The sequence below is a fragment of the Aythya fuligula genome, chromosome 6 (assembly GCF_009819795.1).
Source record: "Aythya fuligula isolate bAytFul2 chromosome 6, bAytFul2.pri, whole genome shotgun sequence".
In the NCBI taxonomy this organism is placed as follows: Eukaryota; Metazoa; Chordata; class Aves; order Anseriformes; family Anatidae; genus Aythya; species Aythya fuligula.
This window is the reverse complement of record NC_045564.1, coordinates 21945043-21957645: the sequence shown is the minus strand read 5'-3', so window position 1 is coordinate 21957645 and position 12603 is coordinate 21945043. Positions and strand designations below refer to the sequence as shown.

The 12603-nt window shown below is 36.0% G+C and overlaps 1 protein-coding gene across 1 annotated transcript in view; it reads right to left on the bottom strand.

The window, feature by feature from the left end:
* Positions 1-1193: 1193 nt before the first annotated feature.
* The window catches only part of FAP (fibroblast activation protein alpha), a 38080-nt gene continuing 26670 nt past the window's right edge, over positions 1194-12603 (bottom strand). The window contains exons 21-26 of the mRNA XM_032190497.1: positions 11436-11490; positions 9225-9324; positions 5098-5162; positions 4185-4257; positions 3848-3921; positions 1194-2020 (exon numbers count right to left, since the gene is read on the bottom strand). Coding sequence (XP_032046388.1) covers positions 1919-2020; positions 3848-3921; positions 4185-4257; positions 5098-5162; positions 9225-9324; positions 11436-11490 — 469 coding nt within the window. The 3' untranslated portion in view covers positions 1194-1918. The remainder of the gene's footprint in view (positions 2021-3847; positions 3922-4184; positions 4258-5097; positions 5163-9224; positions 9325-11435; positions 11491-12603) is intronic.

Here is a 12603-nt window from a genome sequence, read left to right as displayed (position 1 = left end):
TAGTATCCACAATGGGTTGGTTTATCTGGTCAAATGTATAGGGCTTGCAGGATTTTCCAGAAGTATAAATAAAGTATAAAGGTGTAGAAACTTAAATATAACTTAAATATAAATTAATATATTGATATTAATGTGAGATTGACACCATGCATTTTGAAAATTGCTCTGGATACTCACTGACATATTCAGAAATCTAAAACCTTTAAGCATCTGCTACAAGAACCTGATTTTCCTCTCTTTCGATGCAAATTTGCAATGGTTTTTGTAGTGTTGTATCAATATTACAAACTGAGAGTTAAATCTCAGTAATTTCAACTGAATTGTATTCCTTATTTGTAAAATAATCACATTATTGAGAGTATTGTTGTTTACAGCAAATGCACATAGGACCATGTAATCAACATCTAATTAGCCCCACTTCATGTTATATTTGCTTAACATTAACTTTCTTAAAGCTATAATTTTTTCCTTTAACCATTATAGCAGTTGAGTTTTAATTACATTACCAACAAAAAGCTCATTAACGTCACATAATTGGCAGTGTTTCCAAAAAAACCTGAACTAATTGAGTATTTTCTGAAGAGTTCCCATCAAAGTATAATTTAACCATTACAAACAGCTTGGCAACTACATTTACATAAAGATGTCTGAGGAATGTTCTCATGTGCGGAAAATCAGATTTGATATTGCCATTAACAAAATGAAAGAATCCGTTACATAGCAAATCATTTCTACATTTTAATGATGTTGGCTAAACCCCATCTTTTTGTCAAGAGGGTCAAATTAAATGCCTTGCTCTTCCACAAACAAGCAGCAACCAGTCTCAAAGAGTTAAGAAGAAGCTTTCTTTGTGTGAAGGCTACTCCACAATCTTTTTCAGGTTATTTTGCACCCTCACTAGCTAATAGCAAAGATGAGATACTACATTAGACAGATGACAATTCTTATGCAGTAGGCTAACTCAGAATTTTTAAAACATGTGACCAGAGAATCATTTAATCTAAAATGGATCTCCTGCCAGTTATCTTGTTCATACTCTTATATTATGACAGGACTGATTTAATTACTAATCAAAAGGATACATGTGTTCCAATCACTATTAGCTTCTAAAGTTTTTAAAAGACTCCCTAAAAATTTTTTTTACTGGAAACAAAGCAAAGCAAACATGCAAAATCCTTTGATTTTTTCCCCTCAGTCTGGGATGAACAATATTAGAATTAATGTGAATGCCAAGGTGAAGATTAAAAGCAGGGTAATGTGGCTCACATAATTTGAACACAGGCAGAAAAAAACATTGAGATAAAATAGCTATCATGAATGTCCAGCTTCCGTATTTAAACCTGAACAGAGTTTAGCAGAATCAGGGTTTCAAGGAAGAGCTTAATAAAATTTGAACACAGCATTCAATATTCTGGCTAATTATCCATACTTCATCTTCAAATATTGTGTGTTCCTATCCCTGCTTGGATTCTTTCCAATAAATTGGAAATATAAATGTATTTTGAGAAACTGGTTCTTATTAAGAAGTTAATTAGGTACTTGCACGACTTTCATTGTCCTTGCCCATTTTACAGTTATAGTTAATAAACGCAAGTGTATTCATTTGGCAGTATGCCTTCGCAACGGACCACCTAGCTTTGGAATGCAGAATGTAGTTTAAGCAAGATGGCAATAAATGCACATACCACGTTACATTCTGATTTTATTTTTTTTTTATCCAACAGGTGTTAAATGTGCCAAAACATGTATTAGCACAACATCTGCTAATATACAATATAAAAAATGGATGTAAACATCAAGTTTTTAACTTCAGAGTTCCTGCTATCAATCCACCTAAAAACTACATAACCCAGGCACTGTTATCATTGCATTCTCCCAGAGATGTATCAGATGCCTTAGCATGCTCTGAAGAGCTCATCTATTCTGACAAAGAAAAACATTGTTTGAGGAAATGGGTCATATGTGTGTAGAGGTGTTTGCTGGAAAGGCCTGGAATTCCATGGTTCTCATCAGTATACCACTGAAAAAGAAAGAAAAAAAAAATCCATAAAGCCCCTGTGTTATCTCTTCAATTCTGTAACAGTTAAGCAATTCCACCATTTCATTGCCATATAGAAGAAAGTACATGCCTCAAGTAAACAAACAGAGGGACCTGCTATTTTTTTTTTTCCTTTTCAGCAGATTCTACTATATAGAACAAAGTTTCTATACTTTCTGTAATCTAGGAGTAAGCATTACTGCCTCAATACTGGCAATTCTGTTGTATCAAGTTGGGCAAAAGAGTTTATAGATGCCTTTAGGGATCAAATGCCCCTGCCATGCTGCGAGGCCTTGGCAATATAGGAATACTGGGCTCTCAGCAACAGCTTTCACCTAAATGTTATGCATTTCTGTTCAACACACCCTGCATTACAGCAGGACCCCAACCATTATGACTGATTACTGCAAATAAGATATGAATTTTGCTAACTTCTTAAGAAATAATGGTTAACACCTAACTACAGCAGGATGGTTTGCTATTAGAGACTTTTCCATGTCATTAGAAACAGGAAGAGCAAAAATCATTCAGTCTTCTCATTTAAGGAGTAAGAAACACCTTTGGGTTGTAAAGTCTGATCCCTTTGTAGTGAATATACTAACCTGAAGCTTAAAAGTAGGTTGCTTTTTGCCATGCTCCCCCTTTTTCTGCTCATTCCAAAGGCTAGATGTTTTAACAGAAAATTCTTCTAACTTTTGACCTCAATGTATTTGTCAGTACTATATATACACTTGTTCTTCTGCTAAAACTGTTTTTTAGCTTCAATAGCTTTTTTTTTTTCTCTGTAGTTATCCTCCATAGCAATCATAGAATTTTCAGATCTTATTTCACTAGACTAAAAATGTCCTGCTTTCATAAAGTAAATCAAAGATGTTTCCTCAATTTTCCTTCTAACTCTACTGAGACGTTACTGTAGCTGAACAAGAATGACTACAACTGCATACAGAATCCCAGATACTTGAGAAGTAAATCAGGTTTGCTAAATATCAGTGAAGTTAGAAGATGGGGAATTCACAAAAGGTCCTACAAATCTCAAGTACAGGGGGACCTCTGTCTGATCCAAAGTTCATGGACCTGGGAAGTGGTCTGAGGCAGAAGGCCAGTATGTTTGATAGCGGGCAGATCCGTTTGCCATTAGTCTGGAGAAAGAAGGTGCAGAAGCATTGCTTAACATATACTTCAGTGCTACTATATAATTCAGTGCTACTTTTTACCTGTTCATTCCTCACTTATATCTTCTAACCTCTTGTCTATGTGTTTCTCTGTTTGCCTGCACCTGCTAACCTGCTACTCCAACGACTCCAAGCAAATTTTGCAGACAACTCTTTTTTTTTTTTCCCCTCATCCTGGATACAGTATTTGGATACTTAATTTTTTCCCCTATGTTTCACCTCCTGCCTGTGGCAGGCATGTCCAAGTAAAGAGAATCCATCAGCACTGATGGATTTGGTCCCAGAAGCCAGCTTTTTCATCTTCTTCTCTTTTACTAGCTATCAGCAGCTTTTATAAGAAGGCTGGATTCTCATTCTTCTCCCTGGCTCATTTTAAAAGCCTCTAAGTTATTCTTTATGAGAGAAATTTCATTAGCATCCAAAGGGGAAGAGAGAAAGAAAAACAAATAAACAAAAAGAGCAGGAAAATACTCTGAAGAAGGAATTACTTATAAAGAGTAACAAATGCACTAACAATTGCTAGATTTTGAAGAATGTTCTGTTGAACTGGGTTCTTAAAAATGTCACCAAATATAATATCAGCTTATTGATAAAGCTATAAAACACTGTTCAAAATGAAAAATAATCTGTTATTTACCATTGCCTGGAAATCCACTTGTGCGTTAACCAGAGCTTTTGCAATTTGTGCTGAGTTCTGGAAATGTACGTTATCTGAAAAAGGAAAAAAAGTGATTGGCTGTTGAAACGTGTAAATACCACAAAGCATAAAATTCTAGTGCATTAAATTGTGTCCAGTAATTATCGAGTGATACAGTTGACATGACTAAGAATGACTAAGCACCTTACAATATGTCATACTGAAATCTAACAAAGATCTAAGTAGTCATCCTAATCTAAGGCACAGAAAAATGCTTAATGTTTTTCAAACAAAGTGATTCTGGCTCTGTATTTGTACTACCATTTGCAAACCTCACCATCTGCTGTTCCATGGATGAGGAGATACTCCACGTTTTGGAAATTCTTTGCTCTTGCCATCACAGTTGAATTCTGTTGAGAGGAAAAGTGAACAGTTCAGCAGCTTCAATTTAAACCACTCAATCACAGAGCTGAAAGGCTTCCATTAACCAGTGTAACCACAATCAAACAGTTGGACTGGCATAATAATGACAGCAGTGACTTCATCTCAATCTGAGATAGATTACTATATGTATATAGAAACTATATACATTTATGACCACTTCACAAAAAGCATAGTAGCTACCATGTGGCATTCTCTGAACTCTGCAATTCCTAGCTACCTAGACAGCTCTACCAGAGCTGTTTGGTGTTGAGCATTTCTGCAGTCGGGGTTAGGATGGAGAATAGGTATTGATACAAAAGCCTTTATTGGGTTTTGGGTTAAATTATTTGGGCTTAATTCAGGCCTGTCTGTATTCAGAGCTGGTATGTGCGCTGCTAGACAAAGTTACAGATTTCCTATCAATGTGAAGAAAATCAGAAATGCAATCTGTTCCAGGTAGGGGAGGTTCTGACTGTTCACTATGTAGATATTATTATCAGACAGCTAAATTTGAATGAAGCAGCTTGCATACCATAGTTAAGGGTACAAACCATCTTAACCTCTCTCATATAAGTTCTTTCCTGAATTAATGATTTGCACTGTCAAATCAATGAGAAAAGAAAGATCCTACAGTTTATTATATTTACAGCTGATAAATACAAAACCATGAGGAACTACAGAGATATGAATTTCACAGCAGCAGCTTTAGCTGTTACAGGGCTGCTACTAAGAGAGCTGGCTGGTCATTTTATTTCTTTATTATTCTGGTTGTCCCTGGAAGTGTGACTCAGGTTTAAGGCAAATGAACAGAGAAAGAGAATTCTCACCTTGTAGTGCTCAAGATTATCGGACTCTACAGGAAGACCCATAAATCGTTCTGTGTAGATAGATGCTGTGATATTAAAGAAGAAAAAAGCTAAAGATATTTTTATGCCTCCAGTGATACATAGAAAATCGACTGTTTATTTTAACTATATCTGTTCCGCTTGGTTTCCTCAAAATACACCAAATCTAAACATACTAAAAATATGGTTAATTAATACATTATAATTAATTAATAAAATATAAAATTATTAAAATATAATTTAATACATAAGTTAATTAATACATGTTCTCCAAACAGTCCTTGTAGAAATAGTGGTTCAATACTTATCTATGGAGTTAACATTTTGTGGATAAAGGTAATTAACTGATACTGCTTTATGCTACTGGTTTGAACTCCAGAAGTCAGTTGAATGAGCCAATAAATGTGTGTGGTAGAAATACAACATACACTACTGTTGACATCTTAAAAAGAAAATACAGAGCGGAATTCCAGCCTGGGATGTGTATGAGTATATATAGTTAATATGGAAAAAACATTGCCCTTACCCCATTGAATGAATATAAGCAACAATTATGGGGGAGCAGGAAATGATATAGGCTTGCACTTAAAAACTTGCAATTGATTTTCAGGTATCTGTCCAGTTCCTTTCTCTAACGATAACAAAGACTATTAACGGATTTGAAAAAACACAAGCATGAATAACTGAATGATATCTAACACCAAGAAACCGTTAGGTTTCAGCTATCTTTAAACTGCCCGCATGTTTGTAATTTAACTAACAGTAGTTATGAAAATCTGTGGAAAATTGATGCAGCAGCTGTCACTACAAGAGCATTACTTTCTTTATGACTTTTCCTTGAAAGAGTAACCAGCACATATTGAGCGGTCAAGCTGCAGTATTACAGGAATTTTATTTATTTAATGGAGTCAGAGCTTTCTGATGAAGAAAAGCTGGCATCTTTCCCGCCCATATTTAGAGGTGATGGCCATCGTAGTCAGTAAGGAATTGAGATTGTCTACAGAATCATAGACTAGTTGATGTTGGAAGGGAAATCTGGAAGTCATCTGGTCCAACCAGGACCAATGCAGGATTCTCTAGAACTAACTACCTAGGACCATGTTGACCATGTCCACACAGCTTTTGAATACCTCCAAGGTGGGAGACTCCACAACCTCTTTGTGTCAACCTGTGCCAGTACCTTCCCCATGCAGTAGTGTTTTCTGATGTTGACAGGACATCCTCTAAGTGAGTTTGTGCCCATTTCCTTGATGTGTTTATAGGCATTGATAACATCCCCCCTGAGGCTTCTCTTTTTGAGGTTAAACAGTCCCATATGTCTCAGCCTTTTCGCACAGGGGAGATGATCCAGATGATCTAGTCCCTTAATCATTTTCGTGGTCCTTTGTTGGGCAATCGCCAGCATCTCCATGTCTCTCTTGTACTAAAGAGCTCAGAACTTGACATGGCAGTCCAGGTGTGGCCTCACCACTGCTGAATAGAGGGGAAGGATCACCTCCTTTGACCTGTTGGCAATACTTTGCCTATGAAGCCCAGGATACTATTAGCCTTCTCTGCATCAATGACACATTGCTGTCTCATGTTCAACTTGGTGCCCACAAGGCCCTTCAGGTTGTTTTCTGCAAAACTGCTTTCCAGCTGGGTGGCCACCAGCAAATATTGGTACCTGGGGTTGTTCCTGCCCAGGAGCAGGACTTTGCATTTCTGCTTGTTGAATGTCATGAGGTTCCTGTCAGCCCATTTTCTAGCCTGTTGAGGTCCCTCTGGCTTGCAGCATCACACTATAGTTTATCATCCACTCCTCCCAAGCCACTAGTTACTGGCCTCCAACTAGATTTTGTGCCACTGATCACCCCACCCTGGGCTCAGCTGCTCAACCAGTTTTCAATCCACCTCACTGTCTGTTCAGTCAGCCCATACATTAACAGTTTGTATTTGAGGATTTGTGGGAGTCAGTGTCAAAAGTCTTACTGAAGTCCAGATAGACAATATTCACTGCTTTCCCCCTACCTGCCAGGCCTGTACCTTGTTGTCCAGTTTCATACACTGCATTAGAATATTTTTGAGAAAAAGTAGAAATGAGAGTTCCCCCAGGGATGGAAAATGACTCAATATAGCCACGTTCCCATGGTTTATTATGTATCCTTTATATATGTTACCACCAAGTGCTAAAGATGTGTACTGTGTCTCCCAGATCAGCCAGGTAAGGCTCCTTAAGATAATTTGTAATAAACTAAATACAGAAAAATCTAAGTAGTCTATCTTTTATCAAAATTCTTTATCATTCAATGAAAACAGAAAATGTGCAATATCTGTTGTCAACACAGTGTCAAACAACCATATTGGGCTTGAGTTTTCAATAAAATAAACTCTTTGAATGGCTGGCATTTCTACAGTATTTTGAGCCAAATTCTCCACTCTCTTCTACCAGTATAGCTACAACAAGTCCACTGAGGTCAGCAAGAACTGCATTATAATGACTAAGTGGAAGATTCAGCTTGTCAATTACTGAGGAAGAAAAAGGAGATTGAGAATTTTAATAAAAGAGTCACATATTTAATGATTTTAACTATACATTGTCCCTGAATGCAACTTTCCTTATAACTGTTCAGCTGCTATATTAACTCTGACAGAAAATGGAGGTGAGTGGGAGGATTTCAGAGAAAAGATTATGCTGCAAACTCTGATCTGTGCATATAAAAGAGGGCAGGACAAAACTTAGAAGCTCTAGGGACCAGTACATCCTCTAACATACTGACCCTGCTTGAAGTCTCAAATATGTAGCATCCTGTAGTTTTGCCCCTAACACAGTTCACCCTAATATTAACTTGATCTGTTTGCCAGAACTCATGACTCATTACTTTGTTATGCTTCCTTCCTTCCTTCCTTTGGGGAGGTACATTTGCCTGTCTGGATTTTACAATGTGCTTTTAGCAAGATTTTTTAATGCTCTTTTGAAAAATAAGCTAAAGTAAAGATTGCAATGGTGTGGGTCTAATCTGCTTTTACTTAAAACTTCATACAATTTTTAATGCCCAAACAAATGTTTATAATTCTTCCCTTATTGAAGGACTTTTGCAAAATAGTGCTTTATGCCTGCATTCTGGAAATAATTTTGTGATCATGAGTGAAAATGCCTTCAAAAATGTTCATGCCAGTGAAAACATGAAGATTATGCTTCCTGTGTCATACAAATGTTTTTCCCTTTGTTTGCAAAACATCATAAATACAAGGAATGTCTGTGCTAGCAGTCAGGGAAGCAATCCTTCCCATTTAACCAAAAAAATTTCTTATAACCAAGACTTCTTAGCAACGACCATATGCTAAGTAAATGTGTTCAAAGTGTTACATTTTGCTCATTGAAAACATGCATGGCAGGATTCTTTTTTACACTAAGGTTCCTTTACACCATGCCAAAAGCTTAACAGGTCTGCAAGTAAGTGTGTATGTGCCTGCTTTATTCACACAGCAAGGCCCTGGGAGTACACTCTCAGAGTTGTTTCCTCAAAACAGTTTGGAGTCTTAGTCAATAAAGAAAAATATGTCTCGTAACACGACAACACTGGAGGTGTGGTTGAGAAACATCTAAAGGCAAAATATTTAAAAATAAAAAATATCAGACAGAACTGAGTCCCTCTATTTTCCACTGCTTTTGGAAAATAACTTTGCAGTCATCAGAGATACTGATTCCTGACAGAGGCCATCTGCAGTAACTGAAGTCGAAGTGCACTGTGATTACATTATGGGCAGAAAAACATTTCAGCTGTTTCTGAATTCAGTTTTAACAAGATTTTTTTTAGGGAGATAATTCCTGAATATAGTGTTTATCAAGAGGACTTGATACAATCAACAACAATCAAACTTGATACAATCAAACAGATTGTTACAGATGTGCATATAGAATTGTCTGTGCATACCTTCTATGTAGCAAAATCCGTTCCAAACTGACAGTTCCAATCAGTTATTTTCAGCACAGAAAATATTAAACTTAAGGTCTTAAAAGTTTTATGTCTAGTTTTGTATTGACATTCTCTTGCAATGATTTAATTTAGAAAGTCATTAAATGCTACCTCTCTTTCCAAGTCAGTGTTTATGACAATTTTCCATACCGTAATATTCCCAGCTGGAAACAGGAGCCACAGCCATTCCACATTTAAATACTCCACTGCCAGATCCAAGTGCCAGAGAAGTTACGTATCCACCATAGGACTAGGAAGAAATCACTGAGTGTTTAAAATTATTGGTGAAATATCATTTTGTTTTCCAAATCAAACTCATATAAACTGATTCCAAAGTAAAGAGTTTGCTTTGAATGCATGGAGGACAAAGATTTTTTTTTTTTTTTGATTTCAAATAGATCTGATGTGATTTCTTGTGACAGAGATTAGACGGCTTTATTGAATCACTTATTATCTTACTATTTCTTCAGCACTTATCACAGGATATTGCTCTTGTTAGCATTTAGAATCATAAAAAAATTAAGTTGGCAGTGTCATTCAAGGTAATCTAATCAGTGCAAACTATCTCAAAACAGGGTTAACTTCAAAATTAAATGAGGTCAATCAGAGGCACATCCAAATTCCACAGCCTTTCTAGTCAACATATTTCAATGTTGAAAACTGTTGTCATATATTTTTTTTTCCTAATACCCAATCAAAACTTTCCTTGTGGTAACTTGTGTTCATTGCCTCTCATCCTGTCAGTGTGCCCTTCCAAGAAGAGTCATAGGTTTTCCCACCCTTAACAAACTATCTAGCTTTTTTGAATGTTTGCTATATTGAACCATCTCCATCCCCAATACTAACAGGCTCATATATTTAAGAACTTGAAGTTGGAGCAATTTGTCTCTACCAATGGCTGCTCTTCTGGCCCGATTCCTCAAACTGGGACCCAATAACGAAGAACAAGTTCATAGATAGAATTTAGGCAAAGTAAGCCTAGATATCAGAATAGACATGCAACAGTTTGGGGCTAGAAGCTGAGAAAGGAGAAGATATTGTAATAAAAAGCATTCTGTTTGATTGTACATGGGATATGGAACTGGGGTTGGAAAATACTTGTATAAGGTTTTGGGAAATAATGGGCTCCTGTTTATTCTGGAATAGAGGGATGGGTGTGTCATGCAGAATTTTTTAAATTATTAATCTTATCAATACTGTATTAATGATGAAGGGCAGTATGCACAGATCATTATTTAGTTAGTTAGTTAATTTGTAGAGAAGTAAGTTAGTCCCTCTCTACTGTCGAGAGTCATGCTTGAAACTACAGCGATGGATATGCTTAAGGAAATGGTAACTCATAAAACCTTTCAAGAGCATTTGCTTGCTTCATTTGATCTTTAAAAAAAGCAGTCCACAAGGCTACAGAGTAAAGGATTAAGATCAGGCAGGTAAATCTATGTACTGTAAGAGTTGGAGAGGTGGAGTTCAAAACCTGAATTGCCTTAGTGGTCATTTAAGAACTTTTACCATCCAAAAGAGTTTGGTGAGTCTGAAAGTATGATGAGTTCATGCATACCTATCAAACTGCAGGCTATAAATAAGGATACAGCTTCCAACTCTATTCAAAGGATATGGACCAGGAAATGGTAATAATAAATGAAAAAAAAAAAAGACAAAAAAAAAAAAAAAGATTGACAGGTTTGGCAATAGTGCTGTTATTTAAATAATATATCTGCTACTGGAATACAATGCTTTAGATGTGTGAAATCACACTTAATTGGTTCCAGAAACACTGTAGTTAAATACAATATAATGCGATTAAAAAAATTGTATTTTCACGTGGTCTTAACATGATTGATGTCACTTTAATTTCACCTTATGACAGCACATTTTATCCTAGTTATAGCTGTGTCTGGCCACGGTAATTTAAATATTAGGTTAATTGAAAGATTTTAGCAACCCTGCTCACGCGTTGTCTAAAATCAGGCAACTCCTACAATTACAGTTGCCCAGTGCTTCTGGGCAAGCCTCTTACAATGAAACTGGGCCAAGGAAAACAAACAAACAACAGCAATGAAAAAGAAAGACAGAAGGGAGGAAGGAAGGAGAGAAAGAAAAAGAAAAAGAAAGAAAGGAAGAAAAATTCTTTCTGGATATTGCATTCTTAATCTAGTCATTCATGACGAAGAAAAACAATTGAGTCAGATAGCTTGAACATCTTAAAAATCTTTATAAAGGGGCTGTGCGGCATTTATGCTATCCCTGAAGTTGTCTTCAGCCAATCTCTTTATAGAGATTTAGGACAGAAAAAGGAAGAATTATATAAAATTATACTACAGGATTATTTAAAGATAGATATAAAAAAGATGAACCACTCACCCAGCCCCATATTGCTATTCGTTTCTCATCAATAAAACCCATTTCTATAAATTTCCTGTGGAAAAGAAAATCACAGAAATGAATGCATTATTGCAAACCAAGATTACTAGTATTTTAGCCAATTAGCAAAAAAAAATTTTTCACTTTTTTCGAAACATCACAGCAATTTGATCAAACTGACAATCAGTGTAGCATGTCAGATTTCTACAAAGCATCAGTTATTCAACTCAAAGACATTCAGAGGAAATTAAGATTTTTTCTTTAAAGAATAAACATTGCTGAAATTAACACTTTCTTAATAATTTTTGTTCCAGAGGAACAACTAGCTTCATGTAAAAGAAGTTGTTTTTTCTTATACTTAATATTCACCTTGGTACACTGTCCAGACCCTCTCTTTAACTTAAACGTCATACATAAGCAAAAGACAACATTGGTTCAAGAGCAAGAGATAAAATATCTTCAGATACATCCCAGAAAATATATAAGCAGCTGATAGCATTATTTTACAAAGGCAACCACAAATGACAGACAATACTTAAAATGTCCAATACAATATGGGTGGGACAAAGTTAGATAAGCCAAAAAATGATTCAGATTTGTAAAATTACTGTCTTAACCCATGGGGTTCCTCCTACAGTAAAAGCTCCTCCAAGGTTTCCCACTAGAGTATATGATTGTTTCTAAAAATCATTCATTTTAAACCATGTGTTAGATCAGTAAGATGGAATGCAATGCATTTAACTGAATAAAAATTTAGTCTAGGTGCTGACAGAAAATTGGGAAGTGTGAAGTCTGAGGTCATTTCTTCACAGCCCATCTCAGCAAATTCTGCAACTGCAGAATCAGTTTAGACTCCCTCTGTCTCCAGCATTTTATGTTTGAATGATGATTCAGAGTAATAAAAAAAAAACACTTCTCTGTCCTGTGATATTTTAAAGCATGTTGCTGCTAAGAGTTTCAGGAAAGAAAATAATAGATTATATTGAAAAACCTGACATGATACACAGATATGCTGTTTTGTTTATCACTGAAAAAGATAATGGTGTGTTTATATCATTGAGGTGGAAATGAATTATCACAAAGCAGTAACGGGAAGGAACAGATCCCCTCCTCACACACACTTGTAAATACAAACACCATTCACAAGCAAGCAGAGAAGGTTGTGTGA